We start from the raw sequence: 24,818 nt of genomic DNA on the forward strand, positions 1-24,818 counted from the left end.
GGAGTATAGTAGGTAATGATTTATTTATTCATTTATTTTTGGTTTATCTGGGCTGGCCAGTTAGGAAGGTTTAAGTTGTTATTTTGAGACGGATAGTTTGTTTTTATGTTCAGTTTTGTTAATTTTGTTACAGTGAAATGAACTTGTTTTATGTTTTGTAAAGTTTTGTACTTTTATAATAAAAAAGAGTGTCAGCAGAGAGCACTGTGGTTGTGACAGATAGGAAATCCAAAAAGAAAAAAACTTCCTCTGTAGTATACAGCAGGTGATAAGTACTGGAAGGATTAAGATTTTTTAATAGAATTAATTTACAAATCTAGAAAGAAGAATTGTCCAGTGCTGGGCTTGCAGAAAAAAGCTTGCTTTTATTTAGAAAATCACAGAAAACACTTGACAGAGAACAATGTCTGACGCGTTTCGCACCTAAGTGCTTAATCGTAGACTCTGTAGTGTAGTCTAGGATTAAGCACTTAGGTGCGAAACGCGTCAGACATTGTCCTCTGTCAAGTGTTTTCTGTCGGATTTTCTAAATAAAAGCAAGCTTTTATCTGCAAGCCCAGCGCTGGACAATTCTTCTTTCTACTGTTGTACAAAGCCAAGGGCGGGACCGGCGTGTCCTTGCGCAGGTGCTCCGGATTCGTTTGAAGGAGTGAGCGGCATTACTTGTTGTTTTCTAATTTACAAATCTGTTTAGCTTTCTGGCACCAATTGATTTAAAAAAAAAGAAAAAGTTTTCCACCAGAGTACCGCTTTAAGTGTATCCTTGACTGGGAAGTTCTTCTTCTGCCTTAGACTGGAATCTACCATTCACTGCTATGTGAATGGGGAACATGTGAGTCAGAACTTTCTACCTTCAGGTTTTAGAACTGGTTTAGGACCCAGATTACAGAACAGTCAAGGTCCAGAACAAGTTTCCACCAACGTTTAATGTGAACATACGGACCCCGGAGCAGATCCTTTGTATCATTCTCTGGATCCATCGGTGATAAAAAAAATATTCTAAGAACATTCTAGACACAAGTTATGACTTTATATCATACGAGTAATAGGTGACGGTGACATTTAGGTATCTTCCGATTGGATGAGAGACCGGCTTGGACTTCGTTACCCGAAAGCCCATGTTCCGGTAAAGCTTATGAGCCGCGTGTTGTATTGTTGACGTATTTAGAGTCACATGATGGAATCCGCGTTGGCGAGCAAAGTCAATGACGTGCCAACAGAGGGTTTTGGCGATCCCTTTGTGCCGCTGGTCCTTGGCAACACATAGACGTCTCAGCTCTACTTCCCGGTGGGACCCTTGGACAGGTTGGACACCCACCATGCCAACCACTCTACCATTGGATTCTGCCACAAAGAAGGTGGAGTTTGGCCTCGCCGTGTAGGATTCCTCTATGTTCTGTAAGTCCATATTGTAGGCTTTGGTTACAATCTTCTGAAAGGCAATGATAACGCAGAGGTAACCTAAGGCCAAAAGAGCCACTAAACCCAACCAAGACACAAGGAAGGACCTGAAAACCAAATATAAGGCCACGAATGACACGAGCACCGTAACCTGAATGGGGCGGAGCCTCAGTAAGTACATGAAAGTACTGGGGCGATAGTCCATCACTCCTTCAGCAAATAACGCACGGACAACGTCATAGTCTCTGCTCTCGTAAGGTCTTATAAAGAAGTCCGCCATCGTCTGCTGCCTGGACACCAAGCGCTGGAATCATAGACAAGAAAAGACAGTCAATGTATATGAGAACTCAGAAACCAAAACAACTAAAAAGAGAAGGAAAAGATCTTCTAAATGTTATACAGATAGAGCTGGAGGGGTATAACTACTATATATCCTGATCCCATAGAGATAGCAACAGTATACAGATAGAGCTGGAGGGGAGGTGTATAACTACTATATATCTAGATCCGATAGAGGTAGCAGCAGTATACAGATAGAGCTAGAGGGGAGTTGTATAACTACTATATATACTGATCCCATGGAGATAGCAGCATTGTACAGATAGAGCTGGAGAGGAGGTGCATAACTACTATATATCTAGATCTGATAGAGATAGCAGCAGTGTACAGATAGAGCTAGAGGGGAGTTGTATAACTACTATATATACTGATCCCATGGAGATAGCAGCAGTATACAGATAGAGCTGGAGGGAGGTTTATAACTACTATATTTCCTGATCCCATAGAGATAGCAGCAGTATACAGGTAGAGCTGAAGGGGGAGTGTATAATTACTATATATCCTGATCCCATAGAGATAGCAGCAGTATACAGATAGAGCTGGAGGAGGAAGGGTACAACAGATATATATCTCGATCCCATAGAAATAGCAGCAGTATACAGATAGAGCTGGAGGGGAGGGGTTTAACTACTATATATCCTGATCCCATAGGTATAGCAGCAGTATACAGATAGAGATGGAGGGGAGGTGTATAACTACTATACCTCTTGATCCCATAAAGATAGCAGCAGTATACAGATAGAGCTGGACGGGAGGATTATAAATACTATATGTCCTGATCCCATGGAGACAGCCGCAGCAGTATACAGATAGAGCTGGAGGTGAGTTGCAAAACTACAATGTATCCTAATCCCAGATAGATAGCGGCAGTATACAGATAGGGCTGGAGGGGAGGTAAAAAACTACTATATATCCTGATCCCATAGAGATAGCAGCAGTATACAGCTAGAGCTGAAGTAGAGGTGTATAACTAATATATGTCCTGATCCCATGGAGATAGCAGCAGTATACAGCTAGAGCTGAAGTGGAAGTGTATAAGAACTATATATCCTGATCCCATAGAGACAGCAGCAGTATACAGAGAGAGCTGGAGGGGAGGTGTATAACTACTATATATCCTGATTCCATAGAGATAGCAGCAGTATACAGATAGAGCTGGAGGGGAAGGGTACAACTACTATATATCTCGATCACATAGAAATAGCAGCAGTATACAGATAGAGCTGGAGGGGAGGTGTATAACTACTGTTTGTGTTGGAAGCTTCACACTTGTGCTCGTGGTTATAGTAATACATAAGTACCTATATAGAAACATTACACTAAACCTAACGGTCAGATTTGTGCCCAATGACCGCGACGGAGGGCACGCCTTTAGTGGGCATGCCCTGTAGTAGAATGTTTTAAAAGAGGGAGGGTTGGGAGGGGTCCGCCGAACATCCCGAACGCCCCTCCCGTAGGAGCCGCGGCTTATATACCCCTGTCCCTACCTATCTCTACTAGATGCCCCGCCTGGACGTGTGGGGGGGGGGGGAGGCGGAGATACTCCCGCCCCTCACACAAATTCAGCCAATATGCTTCCCACTTGTGTTCGGGGCTTCACACTCGTGCTTGTGGCTATAGTAATACATACGTACCTGTATGGAAACATTACACTAAACCTAACGGTCAGATTTGTGCCCAATGACCGCGACAGAGGGCATGCCTTTAGTGGGCAAAAATGAACCTGGTAGAAATAAAAAAAAAGGGGGGGGGGGCAAAAATTAAACTGTTAGAAAGTGACACACAGCATGCTACCTGACCTGGTGATGATAACCTTGTGGAGCCATATCTCTTGTAATCAACTACCATCGAATAAGCAACTTGCCTGACTAAACCATACCTTCAACTGACAAGCTGCCCCCTTAGTGATCTTGAGAGTGACGTCCCACTGCGATTTACCGATCCTTACATGGCCATCATGCCTGCAGACATGACCAGTCCCCGCGCAACCAATATGCCCATAGTCGCTAGGGTTCTGTAAGCGAACCATCATGCCTGCGGACTAAACAGATCCCGCGTACCATTGTGACTATGGACGTGTCAGATCCTACGCAACCATTGTGGCTATGGACCTGAGGCTCTTTAACTTTAGCTTATTTATTATATTTCCGTTCTTTGCAACCACCTGTGTGTCATGAAATTATTTCTGTGAAAAAACGTGTCCATGACAATACCTTCGCAGTGTATTATCCTGCAGGCGTGGCAGGTATGAAGCGTACAAAGCAGGTATGAAGACATGTCAGTAATAACAATTGCGCAGTGCCCTCCCCTGCAGACGTGGCAGGTAGAACGGGTATACAACAGCCTGTGAAGCGTGATGTGGTTGCTCTGAAGACGTGTCAGTAGCAACAATTACGTGGTGCATCCCTCTGCAGACATGGCAGGTATAACGGGTATACAACAGCCTATGAGTCGAGATGTTATTGCTCTGAAGATGTGTCAGTAACAATAACCTGTCTGGTGCCTCCCCCTGCAGATGTGGCAGGCATAAAGGGTAAACAACCACCTGTGTGTCGTAATGTTATTGCTCTGAGATGTGTCAGTAACAATATCCAATGTGGTGCCTCCCCCTGCAGACGTGGCAGGCTTAACGGGTAAACAACCACCTACGTGTTGAAATATTATTGCTCTGAAGTTGTGTCAGTAACAATAACTTGTGTAGTGCCTCCCCCTGCAGACGTGGCAGGCATGACGGGTAAACAACCACCTATGTGTCATATAGTTATTGCTCTTAATACGTGTCAGTAGCAATTATTTACATCATAACGACCCCTGCAGACGTGGCAGGCATAACAGGTAAACCAACCACCTCTGTGTCGTATAGTTCTTGCTCTGAAGACGTTTCAGTAGCAACTAACTACGTGATACCGACCCCTGCGGACGTGGCAGGCATGACGGCTAAACAACCACCTATGTGTCGTAAAGTTATTGCTCTGAAGACGTGTCAGTAGCAATTATTTACATCATACCGACCCCTGCAGAGGTGGCAGGTATAACAGGTAAACAACCACCTAAGTGTCGTACACTTATTGCTCTGAAGACATGTCAGTAGCAACTAACTGCGTGATACCGACCCCTGCCAACGTGGCAGGCATAAAGGTTAAATAACCACCTATGTGTCGTATAGTTATTGCTTTGAAGACGTGTCGGTAGCAATTACCTGCATGGTGCCACCCCCAGCGGACGTGGCAGGCATCATGGGTGAACAACCATCTGTCTGTCGAGATGTTGTTGCTCTGAAGGTGTATCGTATGTTGGGAAACCGCTTATGTGTCATGATGTTATTTGCTGGAGATGTGTCTGCGACAACAACTTATTAAAGAGACTGACTATCAGATGTCGACATATAGTGCTAACATGTGATTGTGATACTGACTTGGTGACTACCAGGGTGCAACTACTCCAGTAACCTGTATGACCTATCAGCTGCAGGAAACCAATATAACTGCGTGGTGGCATATGCCCGTGATACTAACTGTGTGGTGGCAATGAGTGAGACTGACTTGGTGGCGTACATAACACCATTAGAAAGTGGTTGTATTCGGAACTTCCGGTGAACTAACAGACGTGTAGTGGACACGTGCATGGTTACAACGTCTAACACACGCGCAGGGTGACTGCTATAGTAGTGCGAGTGTACTGTTCTGTAAATTCTAGCATCGACGTCTGTGTGTAACCGAACTAAGCATCATACGTGGTCGTGAACGTGCGACTGATGCAAGCTAATGACCTGTGTAACGTGCTGCAATCAAACTTACATTATAGTATTATATCTAAAGTATGTATGCCCTGAGAGAATGCTGTGCAGTTACATAAGATGAATACTACAAATCTATAACATAGCATGGTATGAGCGTATGTACCGTGTAATGCTATGGACATGTGTACCGAGATGCGTGAAGTACCGTATCAGCTATGACCGTGTGTACCATGTAAATGCTGTAGCGTGTGCATGGTATGACTATGAGTGTATGAGCCGTATTCAACGGGCACATGTACATTATAATTATGTGAATGTATACAGAGCATAGATGCCGATCACTGTGCATAGCACTACAATGAGCGTGTATGAGCATTCGAACAGAACCGACTCCACAGGCGCACAAACACAGGATGCCACAATGCCACAAGCACACATGCAGCACCACTGCCATGGGCATGAAACACAAAGCCAGGAGTGCAAGCGTAGCACCAACCGCCAAGGATGCATGTGCCACATAATGCTATGAACGTGTGAACAAAAGAGCGTATGAACCGTGTAATGCGTGTATGAACCAGAATGATACTATGTGTGTGAACCGTCTAAAACCCCCGAGTGTGTGAAACCCGAACAGTATGAACACTATGAGCACGCGATCAGTATGAATGCCAGGAACCTATGTGCAGAATGAATGCCATGCAGAGTATAACTGGCACGAGTGTAACGACAGTATAACTACTATGTCTCACCACCAGTATGAATGCCACAATCATATCGACAATATGTTCCTTGAGTGAATGAATACCATGAGTACTTAACAATGTATAGCCATGACATACAGACTGTAAATGCAATGATTGTAAAACCCTGAGCATACGCACAGCATGAATGCCATAAACAGAGCGAGCAATGCCAGTGGCATAAGCGTAGAACAGCATGAATACTATGTGCGCCCTCCCAGTGTGTGTTCCACAAGCCTATACATGGAATGTCATGAATGTAAGAACTTTGTAAATGTCATGTATGAACAGCATGAAACAGTGTAGATGTCCTGAACATAAAACAGTATGGATGTCCGATAAAATAGTAAGGATGTCCGATAAAACAGTATGGATGTCCGATAAAACAGTATGGATGTCCGATAAAACAATATGGATGTCCGATAAAACAGTAAGGATGTCCCAAAAACAGTATGGATGTCCAATAAAACAGTATGGATGTCCGGTAAAACAGTATGAATGCCCAATAAAACAGTATGAATGCCATGAGCGTATGAACAGTATGAATGCCATGAATGTATGAACAGTATAAAAGCCATAAATGTATGAACAGTATGAATGCCATGAATGTATGAACAGTATGAATGTCCGGTAAAACAGTATGGATGTCCGATAAAACAGTATGGATGTCCGATAAAATAATATGGATGTCCGATAAAACAGTAAGGATGTCCCAAAAACAGTATGGATGTCCAATAAAACAGTATGGATGTCCGGTAAAACAGTATGGATGTCCAATAAAACAGTATGGATGTCCGATAAAACAGTATGGATGTCCAGTAAAACAGTATGGATGTCCGTTAAAACAGTATGGATGTCCGATAAAACAGTAAGGATGTCCGATAAAACAGTATGGATGTCCGATAAAACAGTATGGATGTCCGATAAAACAGTATGGATGTCCGATAAAACAGTAATGATGTCCGATAAAACAGTATGGATGTCCGATAAAACAGTAAGGATGTCCGGTAAAACAGTATGGATGTCCAGTAAAACAGTATGGATGTCCGGTAAAACAGTATGGATGTCCGATAAAACAGTATGGATGTCCAGTAAAACAGTATGGATGTCCGGTAAAACAGTATGGATGTCCAGTAAAACAGTATGGATGTCCAGTAAAACAGTATGGATGTCCGATAAAACAGTAAGGATGTCCGATAAAACAGTATGGATGTCCAGTAAAACAGTATGGATGTCCAGTAAAACAGTATGGATGTCCAGTAAAACAGTATGGATGTCCGATAAAACAGTAAGGATGTCCGATAAAACCGAATGGATGTCCGGTAAAACAGTATGGATGTCCGATAAAACAGTATGGATGTCCAATAAAACAGTATGGATGTCCGATAAAACAGTATGGATGTCCGATAAAACAATATGGATGTCCGATAAAACAGTATGGATATCCGATAAAACAGTATGGATGTCCAATAAAACAGTATGGATGTCCGATAAAACAGTAAGGATGTCCGATAAAACAATATGGATGTCCAATAAAACAGTATGGATGTCCGATAAAACAGTATGGATGTCCGATAAAACAGTATGGATGTCCGGTAAAACAATATGGATGACCAATAAAACAGTATGGATGTCCGATAAAACAGTATGGATGTCCAATAAAACAGTATGGATGTCCGGTAAAACAGTAAGGATGTCCGATAAAACAGTAAGGATGTCCGGTAAAACAGTATGGATGTCCGGTAAAACAGTATGGATGTCCGGTAAAACAGTATGGATGTCCGGTAAAACAGTATGGATGCGTGCGGTATAAATGACTTGATCATATAGATAGTTTGAATGTCAAGAGCACGAAATGTTATGATTGTGTGTACAGTAAGCCAAGAGCGTATACACAGTATAAATGCCATAAACGTGAGGACGGTATAAAGCAATGAGCGTGTGAATCGAGTGAAATGCTGTGAGCGTATGAACACCATACAAGCCATGAGTGAAAAGAAAGCCATGAGCGTATGAACAGTATGAATGCCATGAATGTATGAACAGTATAAATGCCATGAATGTATGAACAGTATGAATGCCATGAATGTATGAACAGTATGAATGCCATGAATGTGTGAACAGTATGAATGCCATGAGCGTATGAACAGTATGAATGCCATGAATGTATGAACAGTATAAATGGCATGAATGTATGAACAGTATGAATACCATGAATGTATGAACAGTATGAATGCCATGAGCGTATGAACAGTATGAATGCCATGAATGTATGAACAGTATAAATGCCATGAATGTATGAACAGTATGAATGCCATGAATGTATGAACAGTATGAATGTATGAACAGTATGAATGCCATGAATGTATGAACAGTATGAATGCCTTGAGCGTATGAACAGTATGAATGCCATGAATGTATGAACAATATGAATGCCATGAATGTATGAACAGTATGAATGCCATGAATGTATGAACAGTATAAATGCCATGAATGTATGCACAGTAGAAATGCCATGAATGTATGAACAGTATGAATGCCATGAATGTATGAACAGTATAAATGCCATGAATGTATGAACAGTATGAATGCCATGAATGTATGAACAGTATAAATGCCATAAATGTATGAACAGTATAAATGCCATGAGCGTATGAACAGTATAAATGCCATGAATGTATGAACAGTATGAATGCCATGAATGCATGAACAGTATGAATGCCATGAATGTATGAACAGTATGAATGCCATGAATGTATGAACAGTATGAATGCCATGAATGTGTGAACAGTATGAATGCCATGAATGTATGAACATTTTGAATGCCATGAATGTATGAACAGTATGAATGCCATGAATGTGTGAACAGTATGAATGCCATGAGCGTATGAACAGTATGAATGACATGAATGTATGAACAGTATAAATGCCATGAATGTATGAACAGTATGAATGCCATGAATGTGTGAACAGTATGAATGCCATGAGCGTATGAACAGTATGAATGCCATGAATGTATGAACAGTATAAATGCCATGAATGTATGAACAGTATGAATGCCATGAATGTATGAACAGTATGAATGCCATGAGCGTATGAACAGTATGAATGCCATGAGCGTATGAACAGTATAAATGCCATGAATGTATGAACAGTATGAATGCCATGAATGTATGAACAGTATGAATGCCATGAATGTATGAACAGTATGAATGCCATGAATGTATGAACAGTATGAATGCCATGAATGTGTGAACAGTATAAATGCCATGAATGTATGAACAGTATGAATGCCATGAATGTATGAACAGTATAAATGCCATGAATGTATGAACAGTATAAATGCCATAAATGTATGAACAGTATAAATGCCATGAATGTGTGAACAGTATAAATGCCATGAATGTATGAACAGTATGAATGCCATAAATGTATGAACAGTATGAATGCCATGAATGTATGAACAGTATGAATGCCATAAATGTATGAACAGTATGAATGCCATGAATGTATGAACAGTCTGAATGCCATGAATGTATGAACAGTATGAATGTCATAAATGTATGAACAGTATAAATGCCATGAATGTATGAACAGTATGAATGCCATAAATGTATGAACAGTATGAATGCCATGAATGTATGAACAGTATGAATGCCATGAATGTATGAACAGTATAAATGCCATGAATGTATGAACAGTATGAATGCCATGAATGTGTGAACAGTATGAATGCCATGAATGTGTGAACAGTATGAATGCCATGAATGTATGAACAGTATGAATGCCATGCGCGTGTTAAACAATATGATGCAATACGGTACTGGGACACCACACATAGTGTAGTTGTACACACACATGCATGATGACAGTCAGATGATATGATAAATGCATTAACCCCTGAGCAGAAAGCGATATAATGTAAATTAGCTAAGCAGATGAAGCGTGAGAATGAAGCGGGCGGATGTACTGAGCGAATTTATACAAAATAAAGCGACATATCAGGAGAGGAGGGAGAGAAGTAGGTTTGAGGGGAGGGGGAATCCCTGAGTGCCGTGAGTTGTAGCGTGTCCCCACAAACAGTACCGGCGCCAGGCCTCCACTGTGACCCCAAGGATTCCCCAGCTCCCCATCAGCCACGAACAGAGGGGGGCAGGCTGAATCCAGAGTAAGTGAATGGGTTAGCTGTGGAGTTGCCTGGCTGGCTGACAACCCTGCACTGCTGCGGCCCCTCCTGATAACTTATGGCGTGGCTCGAGCTGGCATCCCCCTGTGTGAATGAACGGCCCGTACTCTGTTTGTGCAGCGTGACGCTAGCCGGCCACATGATTAACCAGGACCGGGCTGATCGGGGGCCCCCTCGGTCTCCAGCTCACCTCCAGAGCCGAGGATAACAAAGCTACACAACCCCCGATCAGTCCCGGCCACTTACCCCTCTCTCGCTGCCGCTCACTCTGACTATTAGTTCCAGTCAGCTGACTAGACTAGTCAGCTGATCGTCTGGCAGTGAAGAACTCGTGGCATCCGCCGAACATCTCGAACGCCCCTCCCGTAGGAGCAGAGGCGTTATATACCCCTGCGCCTACCTTCCACTACAAGACACCCCATCTGGACGTGTGGTGGGGGGGGGGGAGATACTCCCGCCCCTCACACAAATTCAGCCAATAGACTTCATATCTTGATCCCATAGAGATAGCAGCAGTACACAGATAGAGCTGGAGGGAAGGATTATAAATACTATATATCCTGATCCCATAGAGATAGCAGCAGCAGTATGCAGATAGAGCTGGAGGGGAGGTGTAAAACTACAATGTATCCTAATCCCAGAGAGATAGCAGCAGTATACAGATAGACCTGGAGGGGAGGTGTAGAACTACTATATATACTGATCCCATAGAGATTGCAGCAGTATACAAATAGAGCTGAAGGGGAAGTGTATAATTTCTATATATCCTGATCCCATAGAGATAGCAGCAGTATAAAGATAGAGCTGAAGGGGAAGTGTATAATAATTATATATCCTGATCCCATAGAGGCAGCAGCAGTATACAGATAGAGCTGGAGGGAAGGTGTATAACTACTATATATCCTGATTCCATAGAGATAGCAGCAGTATACAGCTAGAGCTGAAGGGGAAGTGTATAATAACTAAATATCCTGATCCCATAGAGGCAGCAGCAGTATATAGATAGAGCTGAAGGGGAGGTGCATAACTACTATATATCCTGATCCCATAGAGATAGCAGCAGTAAACAGATAGAGGTGGAGGGGAGGTGTATAACTAATATATATCCTGATCCCATAGAGATAGCAGCAGTATACAGATAGAGGTGGAGGGGAGGTGTATAACTAATATATATCCTGATCCCATAGAGATAGCAGCAGTATACAGATAGAGCTGGAGGGGAGGTGTTTAACTACTATATATCCTGATCCCATAGAGATAGCAGCAGTATACAGATAGAGCTGGAGGGGAAGTGTATAACTACTATATATCCTGATCCCATAGAGATAGCAGCAGTATACAGATAGAGCTGGAATAGAATTTATACCAGGTCAATCTCCTCTTCACAGCACATAAGTGAAGGTTCAGGTGGACTTCAGCGTCTGCCCTCAGATAAGACTATTTTGTGATAAGAGTATAAATAGGTGACAGTTCACACTGCATAAAGTGTCAAAAATCAGCAGCCTCCAAACCTTGGACCTCCAGCTGTTGCAAAACTACAACTCCCAGCATGCCCGGACAGCCAACGGCTGTCCGGGCATGCTGGGAGTTGTAGTTTTGCAACAGCTGGAGGTCCTCAGTTTGGAGGACACTTTAGTAATCTGTGTGTGATAATCATGTGATGTGTTGTCATGTTGTGTTGTGACATTTTATGTGTTTGCGCTGCAGCGTGTGACCAGGAGCCGGCGCGTTCACTTTGTGTGTTGTTTTGCTCTTCGCTCTTCTTGTACCGAAGAGACAGGTGGATTTTCATTGGTTGTCAGAAGACCCTTCCTTTGGGTGTTGTCAAGGGACCCCCATGGTCACCTCTGTAGTAAGGAGATTACATGAGGAGGAGGTTTGTTACAGTGTGTCACCCCAGTAGTAAGGAGATTACATGAGGAGGAGGTTTGTTACAGTGTGTCACCCCAGTAGTAAGGAGATTACATGAGGAGGAGGTTTGTTACAGTGTATCACCCCAGTAGTAAGGAGATTACATGAGGAGGAGGTTTGTTCCAGTGTGTCACCCCAGTAGTAAGGTGATTACATGAGGAGGTTTGTTACAGTGTGTCACCCCAGTAGTAAGAAGATTACATGAGGAGGAGGTTTGTTACAGTGTGTCAACTCAGTAGTATGGAGATTATATGGGGAGGAGGTTTGTTACAGTGTGTCACCCCAGTATTAAGGAGATTACATGAGGAGGGGGTTTGTTACAGTGTGTCACCCCAGTAGTATGGAGATTACATGAGGAGGAGGTTTGTTACAGTGTGTCACCCCAGTAGTAAGAAGATTACATGAGAAGGAGGTTTGTTACAGTGTGTCACCCCAGTAGTAAGGAGATTACATGAGAAGGAGGTTTGTTAGAGTGTGTCACCCCAGTAGTAGGGAGATTACATGAGGAGGAGGTTTGTTACAGTGTGTCACCCCAGTAGTAAGGAGATTACATGAGGAGGAGGTTTGTTACAGTGTGTCACCCCAGTAGTAAGGAGATTACATGAGGAGGAGGTTTGTTACAGTGTGTCACCCCAGTAGTAAGGAAATTACATGAGGAGGAGGTTTGTTCCAGTGTGTCACCCCAGTAGTAAGGTGATTACATGAGGAGGTTTGTTACAGTGTGTCACCCCAGTAGTAAGAAGATTACATGAGGAGGAGGTTTGTTACAGTGTGTCAACTCAGTAGTATGGAGATTATATGGGGAGGAGGTTTGTTACAGTGTGTCACCCCAGTAGTAAGGAGATTACATGAGGAGGGGGTTTGTTACAGTGTGTCACCCCAGTAGTAAGGAGATTACATGAGGAAGGGGTTTGTTACAGTGTGTCACAACAGTACTAAGGAGATTACATGAGGAGGAGGTTTGTTACAGTGTGTCACCCCAGTATTAAGGAGATTACATGAGGAGGGGGTTTGTTACAGTGTGTCACCCCAGTAGTAAGGAGATTACATGAGGAGGTTTGTTACAGTGTGTCACCCCAGTAGTAAGGAGATTACATGTGGTGGAGGTTTGTTACTGTGTGTCACCCCAGTAGTAAGGAGATTACACGAGGAGGAGGTTTGTTACAGTGTATCACCCCAGTAGTAAGGAGATTACATGAGGAGGGGGTTTGTTACAGTGTGTCACCCCAGTAGTAAAGAGATTACATGAGGAGGAGGTTTGTTCCAGTGTGTCACCCCAGTAGAAAGGAGATTACATGAGGAGGAGGTTTGTTACAGTGTGTCACAACAGTAGTAAGGAGATTACATGAGGAGGAGGTTTGTTACAGTGTGTCACCCCAGTATTAAGGAGATTACATGAGGAGGAGGTTTGTTCCAGTGTGTCACCCCAGTAGAAAGGAGATTACATGAGGAGGGGGTTTGTTACAGTGTGTCACCTCAGTAGTAAGGAGATTACATGAGGAGGAGGTTTGTTACAGTGTGTCACCCCAGTAGTAAGGAGATTACATGAGGAGGAGGTTTGTTACAGTGTGTCACCCCAGTAGAAAGGAGATTACATGAGGAGGGGGTTTGTTACAGTGCGTCACCCCAGTAGTAAGGAGATTACATGAGGAGGAGGTTTGTTACAGTGTGTCACCCCAGTAGTAAGGAGATTACATGAGGAGGAGGTTTGTTCCAGTGTGTCACCCCAGTAGAAAGGAGATTACATGAGGAGGAGGTTTGTTACAGTGTGTCACCCCAGTAGTAAGGAGATTACATGAGGAGGAGGTTTGTTACAGTGTGTCACCCCAGTAGTAAGGAGATTACATGAGGAGGAGGTTTGTTACAGTGTGTCACCCCAGTAGTAAGGAGATTACATGAGAAGCAGGTTTGTTACAGTGTGTCACCCCAGTAGTAAGGAGATTACATGTGGTGGAGGTTTGTTACAGTGTGTCACCCCAGTAGTAAGGAGATTACATGAGAAGCAGGTTTGTTACAGTGTGTCACCCCAGTAGTAAGGAGATTACATGTGGTGGAGGTTTGTTACTGTGTGTCACCCCAGTAGTAAGGAGATTACATGAGGAGGAGGTTTGTTACAGTGTATCACCCCAGTAGTAAGGAGATTACATGAGGAGGAGGTTTGTTACAGTGTGTCACCCCAGGAGTAAGGAGATTACATGAGGAATAGGTTTGTTGCAGTGTATCACCCCAGTAGTAAGGTGATTACATGATGAGGAGGTTTGTTACAGTGTGTCACCCCAGTAGTAAGGAGATTACATGAGGAGGGGGTTTGTTACAGTGTGTCACCCCAGTAGTAAAGAGATTACATGAGGAGGAGGTTTGTTCCAGTGTGTCACCCCAGTAGAAAGGAGATTACATAAGGAGGAGGTTTGTTACAGTGTGTCAACTCAGTAGTATGGAGATTATATGGGGAGGAGGTTTGTTACAGTGTGTCACCCCAGTATTAAGGAGATTACATGAGGAGGGGGTTTGTTACAGTGTGTCACCCCAGTAGTATGGAGATTACATGAGGAGGAGGTTTGTTACAGTGTGTCACCCCAGTAGTAAGAAGATTATATGAGAAGGAGGTTTGTTACAGTGTGTCACCCCAGTAGTAAGGAGATTACATGAGAAGGAGGTTTGTTACAGTGTGTCACCCTAGAAAGGTAATTACATGGAAGGAGATTTGTTACAGTGTGTCACCCCAGTAGTATGGAGATTACATGAGGAGGGGGTTTGTTCCAGTGTGTCACCCCAGTAGTAAGGAGATTACATGAGGAGGAGGTTTGTTACAGTGTGTCACCCCAGAAAGGTAATTACATGGAAGGAGATTTGTTACAGTGTGTCACCCCAGTAGTAAGGAGATTACATGAGGAGGAGGTTTGTTACAGTGTGTCACCCCAGTAGTAAGGAGATTACAGGAGGAGGAGGTTTGTTACAGTGTGTCACCCCAGTAGTAAGGAGATTACATGAGGAGGAGGTTTGTTACAGTGTGTCACCCCAGTAGTAAGAAGATTACATGAGAAGGAGGTTTGTTACAGTGTGTCACCCCAGTAGTAAGGAGATTACATGAGAAGGAGGTTTGTTACAGTGTGTCACCCCAGAAAGGTAATTACATGGAAGGAGATTTGTTACAGTGTGTCACCCCAGTAGTATGGAGATTACATTAGGAGGGGGTTTGTTACAGTGTGTCACCCCAGTAGTAAGGAGATTACATGAGGAGGAGGTTTGTTACAGTGTGTCACCCCAGTAGTAAGGAGATTACAGGAGGAGGAGGTTTGTTACAGTGTGTCACCCCAGTAGTAAGGAGATTACATGAGGAGGAGGTTTGTTACAGTGTGTCACCCCAGTCGTAAGGAGATTACATGAGAAGCAGGTTTGTTACAGTGTGTCACCCCAGTAGTAAGGAGATTACATGTGGTGGAGGTTTGTTACAGTGTGTCACCCCAGTAGTAAGGAGATTACATGAGAAGCAGGTTTGTTACAGTGTGTCACCCCAGTAGTAAGGAGATTACATGTGGTGGAGGTTTGTTACTGTGTGTCACCCCAGTAGTAAGGAGATTACATGAGGAGGAGGTTTGTTACAGTGTATCACCCCAGTAGTAAGGAGATTACATGAGGAGGAGGTTTGTTACAGTGTGTCACCCCAGGAGTAAGGAGATTACATGAGGAATAGGTTTGTTGCAGTGTATCACCCCAGTAGTAAGGTGATTACATGATGAGGAGGTTTGTTACAGTGTGTCACCCCAGTAGTAAGGAGATTACATGAGGAGGGGGTTTGTTACAGTGTGTCACCCCAGTAGTAAAGAGATTACATGAGGAGGAGGTTTGTTCCAGTGTGTCACCCCAGTAGAAAGGAGATTACATGAGGAGGAGGTTTGTTACAGTGTGTCAACTCAGTAGTATGGAGATTATATGGGGAGGAGGTTTGTTACAGTGTGTCACCCCAGTATTAAGGAGATTACATGAGGAGGGGGTTTGTTACAGTGTGTCACCCCAGTAGTATGGAGATTACATGAGGAGGAGGTTTGTTACAGTGTGTCACCCCAGTAGTAAGAAGATTACATGAGAAGGAGGTTTGTTACAGTGTGTCACCCCAGTAGTAAGGAGATTACATGAGAAGGAGGTTTGTTACAGTGTGTCACCCCAGAAAGGTAATTACATGGAAGGAGATTTGTTACAGTGTGTCACCCCAGTAGTATGGAGATTACATGAGGAGGGGGTTTGTTCCAGTGTGTCACCCCAGTAGTAAGGAGATTACATGAGGAGGAGGTTTGTTACAGTGTGTCACCCCAGAAAGGTAATTACATGGAAGGAGATTTGTTACAGTGTGTCACCCCAGTAGTAAGGAGATTACATGAGGAGGAGGTTTGTTACAGTGTGTCACCCCAGTAGTAAGGAGATTACAGGAGGAGGAGGTTTGTTACAGTGTGTCACCCCAGTAGTAAGGAGATTACATGAGGAGGAGGTTTGTTACAGTGTGTCACCCCAGTAGTAAGAAGATTACATGAGAAGGAGGTTTGTTACAGTGTGTCACCCCAGTAGTAAGGAGATTACATGAGAAGGAGGTTTGTTACAGTGTGTCACCCCAGAAAGGTAATTACATGGAAGGAAATTTGTTACAGTGTGTCACCCCAGTAGTATGGAGATTACATTAGGAGGGGGTTTGTTACAGTGTGTCACCCCAGTAGTAAGGAGATTACATGAGGAGGAGGTTTGTTACAGTGTGTCACCCCAGTAGTAAGGAGATTGCAGGAGGAGGAGGTTTGTTACAGTGTGTCACCCCAGTAGTAAGGAGATTACATGTGGAGGAGGTTTGTTACAGTGTGCCACCCCAGTAGTATGGAGATTACATGAGGAGGAGGTTTGTTACAGTGTGTCACCCCAGTATTAAAGGGGTACTCCGGTGAAAAACTTTTTTTTTTTAAATGAATTGGTGCCAGAAAGTTAAACAGATTTGTAAGTTACTTCTGTTAAAAAATCTTTATCCTTCCAGTTGTTATTAGCAGCTGTATACTACAGAAGAAATTCTTTGATTTTTGAATTTCTTTTTTGTCTTGTCCACAGCGCTCTCTGCTGGGGATTTTCTCCTGCTCTAGACAGTTCCTGATACGGGCATCAGGTGTCAGCAGAGAGCACTGTGGATAAGACAAAAAAGAAATTCAAAAATCAAAAAATTTCTTCTGTAGCATACAGCTGCTAATAAGTACTGGAAGGATAAAGATTTTTTTATTTTATTTTTTATTTTATTTTTTATAGAAGTAATTTACAAATCTGTTTATCTTTCTGGTACCAGTTGATTTAAAAAACAATAGAAGTTTTCCACCAGAGTACCCCTTTAAGGAGATTACACAAGGATGGGTTTGTTACAGTGTGTCACCTCAGTAATAAGGTGGGGCAGGTCAAAGGGCGGAGCCAATGGGTGGGGTCAAAAGGCGGCAAAATGATTTTTTTCCTAGGGTGGCAATAATCCTTGCACCCGGCCTGCCTGGTGGTGATGTGTTGTGATGGTGGAGGAATTGGTGGTACCATATCCGGTGCCCTTGGACTTGTCTTGTCCTACCTGCCCTACTATGTCTACTACATGGGTGGTAACCGGTCGGGGAAGTGACGGAACAACTACTCTGATGTCTTCCCCCAGACTTTACACAACCTTAAAGGGGTATTCCACCAGGAAAAAAAATATATATTTACATATCAACTGGCTCCAGAAAGTTAAACAGATTTGTAAATGACTTCTATTAAAAAATCTTAATCCTTCCAATAATTATCAGCTGCTGAAGTTCAGTTCTTTTGGCTGACTGGCAAGAGTGCTCTCTGCTGACATCTCTGTCTGTCTCGGGAACTGCACAGAGTAGAAGAGGTTTGCTATGGGGATTTGCTTCTACTCTGGATGGTTCCCGAGACATGTGTCATCACTTAGAAAGAAAAGAACAACTCAACTTCAGCAGCTCATAAGTACTGAAAGGATTACGATTTTTTTTTTATAGAAGTCATTTACAAATCTGTTTAACTTTCTGGATCCAATATATATATATATATATATATATATATATATATATATATAAAGTTTTTGCCTGGATAACCCCTTTAATAACTAGTACATGAGGACCGGACCCTCCATGTCCTGTGGGGGAGATGATCAGACTGACCTGGTGGTGGCGGTGACCGTCTTCTACGTCTTCACCTCAGTCGTTCCTGCAGGCAGCGTAGAGTGACAGTATAATCCTTATCACAGTTCCCTCCAGGACCTGAGGAGCTTCCCTGACTCCTCCTCCGCAGCTGAAGACACAAATATAATGCAGGTTATTGCAGTGACAGGTAGGTGATCAATCACGGGGCGAGACTTTGCACCTCCATGAGCTCTGACATTGTAACCTTATACCTATATACCAGCGGTCTTCAAACTGTGGCCCTCCAGATGTTGCAAAACTACAACTCCCAGCATGCCCGGACAGCCAACGGCTGTCCGGGCATGCTGGGAATTGTAGTTCTGCAACATCTGGAGGGCCACAGTTTGAAGACCACTGCTATATACTGTATTTCCTAATATTAGACTGGGAGACAATGTAGGTCGTACGGAATCAGGGACATGCACAGGTTGACTAGAAATGGGGCTTAAAGGGGTACTCCGGTGAAAACCTTTTTTCTTTTAAATCAACTGGTGGCAGAAAGTTTAACATATTTGTAAATTACTTCTATTAAAAAATCTTAATCCTTCCAGTACTTATTAGCTGCTGAATGCTACAGAGGAAATTCCTTTCTTTTTGGAACACTGATGACATCACGAGCACAGTGCTCTCTGCTGACATCTCTGTCCATTTTAGCAACCGTGCATAGCAGATGTATGCTAAGGGCAGCATGGTGGCTCAGTGCTTAGCACTGTTGCCTTGCAGTGCTGGGGACTTGGGTTCAAATCCCACTAAGGACAACAATAAGTAAAGCATTATTATTATTATAATAACGTCAGCAGAGAGAACTGTGGTCGTGATGTCATCAGAGAGCATTCCAAAAAGAAAAGAATTTCCTCTGTAGAATTCAGCAGCTAATAAGTACAGGAAGGATTAAGATTTTTTTAATAGAAGTAATTTACAAATATGTTTAACTTTCTGCCACCAGTTGAAAAAGGTTTTCACCGGAGTACCCCTTTAAGCCCCTGTCCTTTTGATGTTCCTCCTAAAGGTGCCCTGAGCTGTGCTGGAAAGTCTGGCATTATTAAGTGGCCATTTCTATAAATAATTAGGAGAAGTGCCCCTTTTTTTTTAAAGTTCAGCCCCTGCCCCCCAAAATGTCTGTGCACGTCCCTGTATGGAAGTAGTAGTCCTTCAGATGTCATGTCAAATTGCAGGTTAGTTTAGCTAACCACATGTTCCCCTGTAAGCCCCCTGAGTTGTCCCCGTAGTGTAAAGTGCAGGAATGAGACCTCCGAGACATCTTTACTGAAACTTCTTGTGCAAATCCAATACTTCCTAATGGATTCTCCTCCAATCCCAGCCAGGCACTGCATATATAAGTCTGCCTCACCTGTGGTTCCTGTCCTCAGCGAGGTTGTGTATTCTGCATTGATAGGTCACTAGAGCCTGTCTGTCTGCTGTTCCTGCTAAAAAGTGCTTTGGGCTGTGCTGGAAAGTCTGGCATTATTATGTGGCCATTTCTATAAATAATTAGGAGAAGTGCCCTTTTTTTTCAAGTTCAGCCCTGGCCCCCATAATGTCTGTGCAAGTCCCTGTATGGAAGTAGTAGTCCTTCAGATGTAGCTAACAACATGTTCCCCAGTAAGTCCCTTAGTTGTCCCTGTAGTGTAAAGTGCAGGAATGAGACCTCCGAGACATCTTTACTGAAACTTCTTGTGCAAATCCAATACAACCAACCATGGAATGTTACAGCTCTGAGTGCAGATGAATGGATATTTGGTCACTGTCCTGGTCTTCCTGCTATAGTATGTCTCTCACTGCAGTTTACACTCTGTCCACTAGAGGCTGCACGCGAGCAATGGCTGAGTTTTATAGAGCCAGTGTGCACTCCCTAATGGATATTCCTCCAATCCCAGCCAGGCACTACATATATAAGTCTGCCTCACCTGTGGTTCCTGGCCTCAGCAAGGTTGTGTATTCTGCATTGCTATGTCTCCGTAGCCTGTCTGTCTGCTGTTCCTGTGTTGCGGATCCGGCCTGTACACTGGACTTCACCTTTGTCTAATCCCTTGGACTCTGACCTGCATCTCCTGTGTATGCAGCTTTTTCCAGCCAGCCTGCACCTGTAGCCCTCTTGGATTGCTGTTCTCACAGCTTCATCTCTGCTGCATCTGATGGTATTTATAGTGGGATAAAGGTGACCGCGGAATGCGGACAAAAACAGGTGTGACTGGCGCTCTTCTCCGGTGGGGTGGAATTCTTCTCTCAATCACTCAATCACAGAGGAAGAGAGTGGTAAGTAATCCAAAATATTCTTTTATTTGATGAAACACGATTAAACAGGTACCAAATAGACGATGTGTTTCGAGGGGCATGACCCCCTCTTCATCAGGTGAGATCAGTTCTGACCTGACGAAGAGGGGGTCACGTCCCTCGAAACGCGTTGTCTATTTGGTACCTGTCTTATCGTGTTTTATCAAATAAAAGAATATTTTGGATTACTTACCACTCTCTTCCTCTGTGATTGAGTGATTGAGAGAAGAATCCCACCCCGCCGGAGAAGAGCGCCGATCGCACCTGTTTTTGTCCGCATTCTGTGGTCACCTTTATCCCACGTTCCTGACCGCCCCGGAGGCCTCCAGGATGGAGTGGTGCCGGCAGTACTCCCGGGTCCCAATATAAGACTATCCCCATACTGCTTTGGCGAAAGGCGCTTCATAGTGTTGTACCTACAGTACAACACCGAAAAGTGAGCACAAATTTTGGAAAACGTTGCTGCCTATTTTCCTGTTGCCAAGGGTAACGGCACATGATTGCGCCTGTATCTCTGCTTCTCTTTTTCATTATTCTTCTGCATGGTATCTATAGTGTAAGTTTGCCCCATTCTGCCTGCCTCTTGTGGCACAGTGGATCCACAACGTGGGGAGTTACAATCTACAAAGGTTGGCCAAATGTGGTGCAATATTTCCATTCTTACCCACAAACTCTTGCTGCCGAACAATAATTGAAGGGAGGTACGCAGGAAATATCCATATGATATGCACTAACTACAACCATAGATTTATGTATGCAGAGGGGTCCTTGTACAGTGTCATTCTCCTCTCTGAATAAAACTAAACTCCTTAATGGAGCTGAAAACGTTATCCTCACAGTGTGGAACTGAACAGGACAGTGACCTCCTATATTAAACAGAATTTCACCTAGAAGTAACACTTTGGCCTAAGTGTTGGCATGCCTAGCAAGGGCACTGACCTGACCGGTCTGCCCAGCAGGCACATAGCTGGGAGACATGTGGCTTCGGCAGATGTCAGACTTAGACTGGTTTTGGGTGCCAGACCAGGACTGGACCTGAGACTCTTCCCACAGCCTTCTAGAGGTTTCTGTGAAAAACCATAGGCTAGGGAGCATCACGTGACCAAGGCATCATTCATCTGATACGACAGTACATGCAGGTTTTAACCCTTACACTACAAGACAACAAGGTAAAGGGCAATTTGCATCCCAAATCAAATCCTGTTTGGCTGATAATCACCCATATCATAGGCCCGAAGCCGGGAATTTTCTAGTTGTCTATGCTTCTCTGCCCCCCCCCCCCCTTTACTGCCAGTGACATTACTAGGTCTCTTTAAAGGGGTACCCCCGAGGAACAAAAATGTTTTCAAGTCAACAGATGTCAGAAAGTTTTACAAATTTGCTAATTACTTCTATTTAAAGATCTTAATCCTTCCAGTACTTATAAGCTTCTGTATGCTCCGCAGGAAGTTGTGTAGTTCTTTCCAGTGCTCTCTGCTGACACATCTGTCCGGAGCTAGAGATGTTTGCTAAATTGCTAAAGGGCTTTGCTCCTGCTCTGGACAGTTCCTGACATGGACAGAGGTGTCAGCAGAGAGCACTTGTGGTCAGACTGTCAAGAAGTACACAACTTCCTCTGAACCATACAGCAGCTGAAAAGTACTGGAAGGATTAAGATTTTCAAATAGAAGTAATTTACAAATCTGTTTAGCTTTCTAGCGCCAGCTGATTCGGAAACATATTTTTTCCACCGGAGTGCCCCTTTAAGACCTCTCTGCAGGCGGAACTGTAGGTTCTTTGAAGCCATATTCCTCTGGAAATATCTATGTAAAATTTGTTAGAATTGGTCCTAATAATAATTCCATTTAATGATGTAGCGCTGACATATACCGAATCGTTCAAACCAGTCCCTGTCCCCATTGGGGCTCACAATATAATTTCCAAATTCCCCTATCTGTATGTTTTTGGAGTGCGCAAGGGAAACCCCCGCCATCGCAGAGAACATACAAACTCCTTGCAGATGTTGTCCTTGGTGGGATTTGAACCCAGGACTTCGGCACTGTTAGGCCATAATGGTAACCATTGAGCTACTGTGCATAGATATAGGATCCTGATATGGGCAAAAAATAAATAAATAAATAAATAAATAAATAAATAAATAAATAAATAAATAATAATAATAATAAAATGTTCCTGGAGTGCTTCTTTAAAGGGGTACTCCGGGGGAAAACAATATTTTTTTTTAATCAACTGGTGCCAGAAAGTTAAACAGATTTGTAAATTATAAAAAAAATCTTTATCCTTCCAGTACCTATTAGCAGCTGTATGCAGAGGAATTTCTTTTTTTGTCTTGTCCACGGTGCTCTCTGCTGACACCCGATGCCCGTATAAGGAACTGTCCAGAGCAGGAGAAAATCCCCATAGCAAACCTATGCTGCTCTGGACAGTTCCTGACACGGGCAGCAGGTGTCAGCAGAGAGAGCACTGTGGACAAGACGAAAGAGAAATTCAAAAAGAAAAGAATTTCCTCTGTAGCATACAGCTGCTAAAAAGTACTGGAAGGATTAAGATTTTTTTTTTATGGAAGTCATTTACAAATCTGTTTAACTTTCTGGCACCAGTTGATTTAAAAACACAAATGTTTTCCGCCGGAGTACCCCTTTAAGTAGGATCTTTACCTATAAGTGAACGTTCAGGTGGACTTCAGCATCTGCCCTAAAATAAGACCATATTGTGATAAGGATGAACGTGTAGATGTAGGAGTAACGATAGGTGAGAGTTCACACTGTAACACTGTATATAGCATCAAAACCAATACTTTAATGCAGCCGTCTCCAAACTGGGGACCTCTAGCTGTTGCAAAACTACAACTCCCAGCATGCCCGGACAGCCGTTGGCTGTCCGGGCATGCTGGGAGCTGTAGTTTTGCAATATCTGGAGGAAACCTCAGCCGCAATGTTGTTGTTGCATAGCAGTGTTTCAGTGTGACCTGGAAGCCGAAGGGTTAAATATGTCAATAAGTCTGGGGCATCCTCCTCAACCACCTACAAGTAGTACGAGCAATGCAGGTAAGTCACCTGTAGGTGTCACTGTTGGAGGGAAACGCACCAGCGCATCACATCGCAACGTTGCGCCTGGAAACAGTCATTTATGATTGGACTTGGAAAAACGTTGCAGAGAGTGAATTATAGGCAAAGGGTTAATTCTCCCATAAAGTCGGAGACCCCCTTTTACATCTCTGAACTTTTGAAACCTGTTCTAAGATAGGAGACCTGAAAAGACACAGTGGTTGTGCCAATATTTCCGTGTGCTGAATGCGATGTGATGTAATGTCATGTGTTAGCCACTAGATGTCAGCATGGTGGCTCAATGGTTAGCGCTGTTGCTTAGCAACACCACAGTCTTAGGCGTTGTTGATGATGCACGTGGCTGTAAACAGGAACTGGAACAAGTGTGGGGCCATGGGCGTCCTCCACGTGTAGCAGAGGAGCAGTATACAGTATATATAGATGACATGTGAAGATGATACTGAAACTGGAAGGTGTGAGTATTGTGTGGGCGGTCTGTAAAGGAGCTTCAAAAGAGACCGAAACCTAGAGAGGACCATAGACCTAACAGAGACCCCCAACATATACCCCTGCCTCAGGGAGGGGAGGGGAGAGATAGAAACCTAGTGAGCCCTATAGACATAACAGAGACCCCCAACATATACCCCCGCCTCAGGGAGGGGAGGGATAGAAACCTAGAGAGCCCTATAGACCTAACAGAGACCCCCAATATATACCCCTGCCTCAAGGAGGGGAGGGGAGAGATAGAAACCTATACAGCCCTATAGAACCAACAGAGACCCCCAATATATAAGCCTGCCTCAGGGAGGGGAGAGATAGAAACCTATACAGCCCTATAGAACCAACAGAGACCCCCAATATATACCCCTGCCTCAGGGAGGGGAAAGATAGAAACCTATACAGCCCTATAGAACCAACAGAGACCCCCAATATATACTCCTGCCTCCGGTAGAGGAGGGGAGAGATAGAAACCTAGAGAGCACCATAGAC

At 43.6% G+C, this 24,818-nt stretch overlaps 1 protein-coding gene across 1 annotated transcript; it reads right to left on the minus strand.

Moving 5' to 3' along the window:
- Positions 1-1,021: 1,021 nt before the first annotated feature.
- LOC130300101 (probable N-acetyltransferase camello) lies at positions 1,022-23,942 on the minus strand. The gene is made up of 3 exons (XM_056551519.1): positions 23,838-23,942; positions 18,487-18,616; positions 1,022-1,705 (listed from the first exon to the last, which is right to left on the minus strand). Exon 3 carries the CDS (start codon positions 1,679-1,681, stop codon positions 1,022-1,024), a length of 660 nt encoding a protein of 219 aa, XP_056407494.1. The 5' UTR covers positions 1,682-1,705; positions 18,487-18,616; positions 23,838-23,942.
- Positions 23,943-24,818: the final 876 nt, after the last annotated feature.

The sequence above is a fragment of the Hyla sarda genome, chromosome 1 (assembly GCF_029499605.1).
Source record: "Hyla sarda isolate aHylSar1 chromosome 1, aHylSar1.hap1, whole genome shotgun sequence".
Classification (NCBI taxonomy): domain Eukaryota; kingdom Metazoa; phylum Chordata; class Amphibia; order Anura; family Hylidae; genus Hyla; species Hyla sarda.

Excerpts from the sequence above, each read along its gene's own strand:
- LOC130300101 (XM_056551519.1), bottom strand. The coding sequence starts at position 1,681 with ATGGCGGACTTCTTTATAAGACCTTACGAGAGCAGAGACTATGACGTT.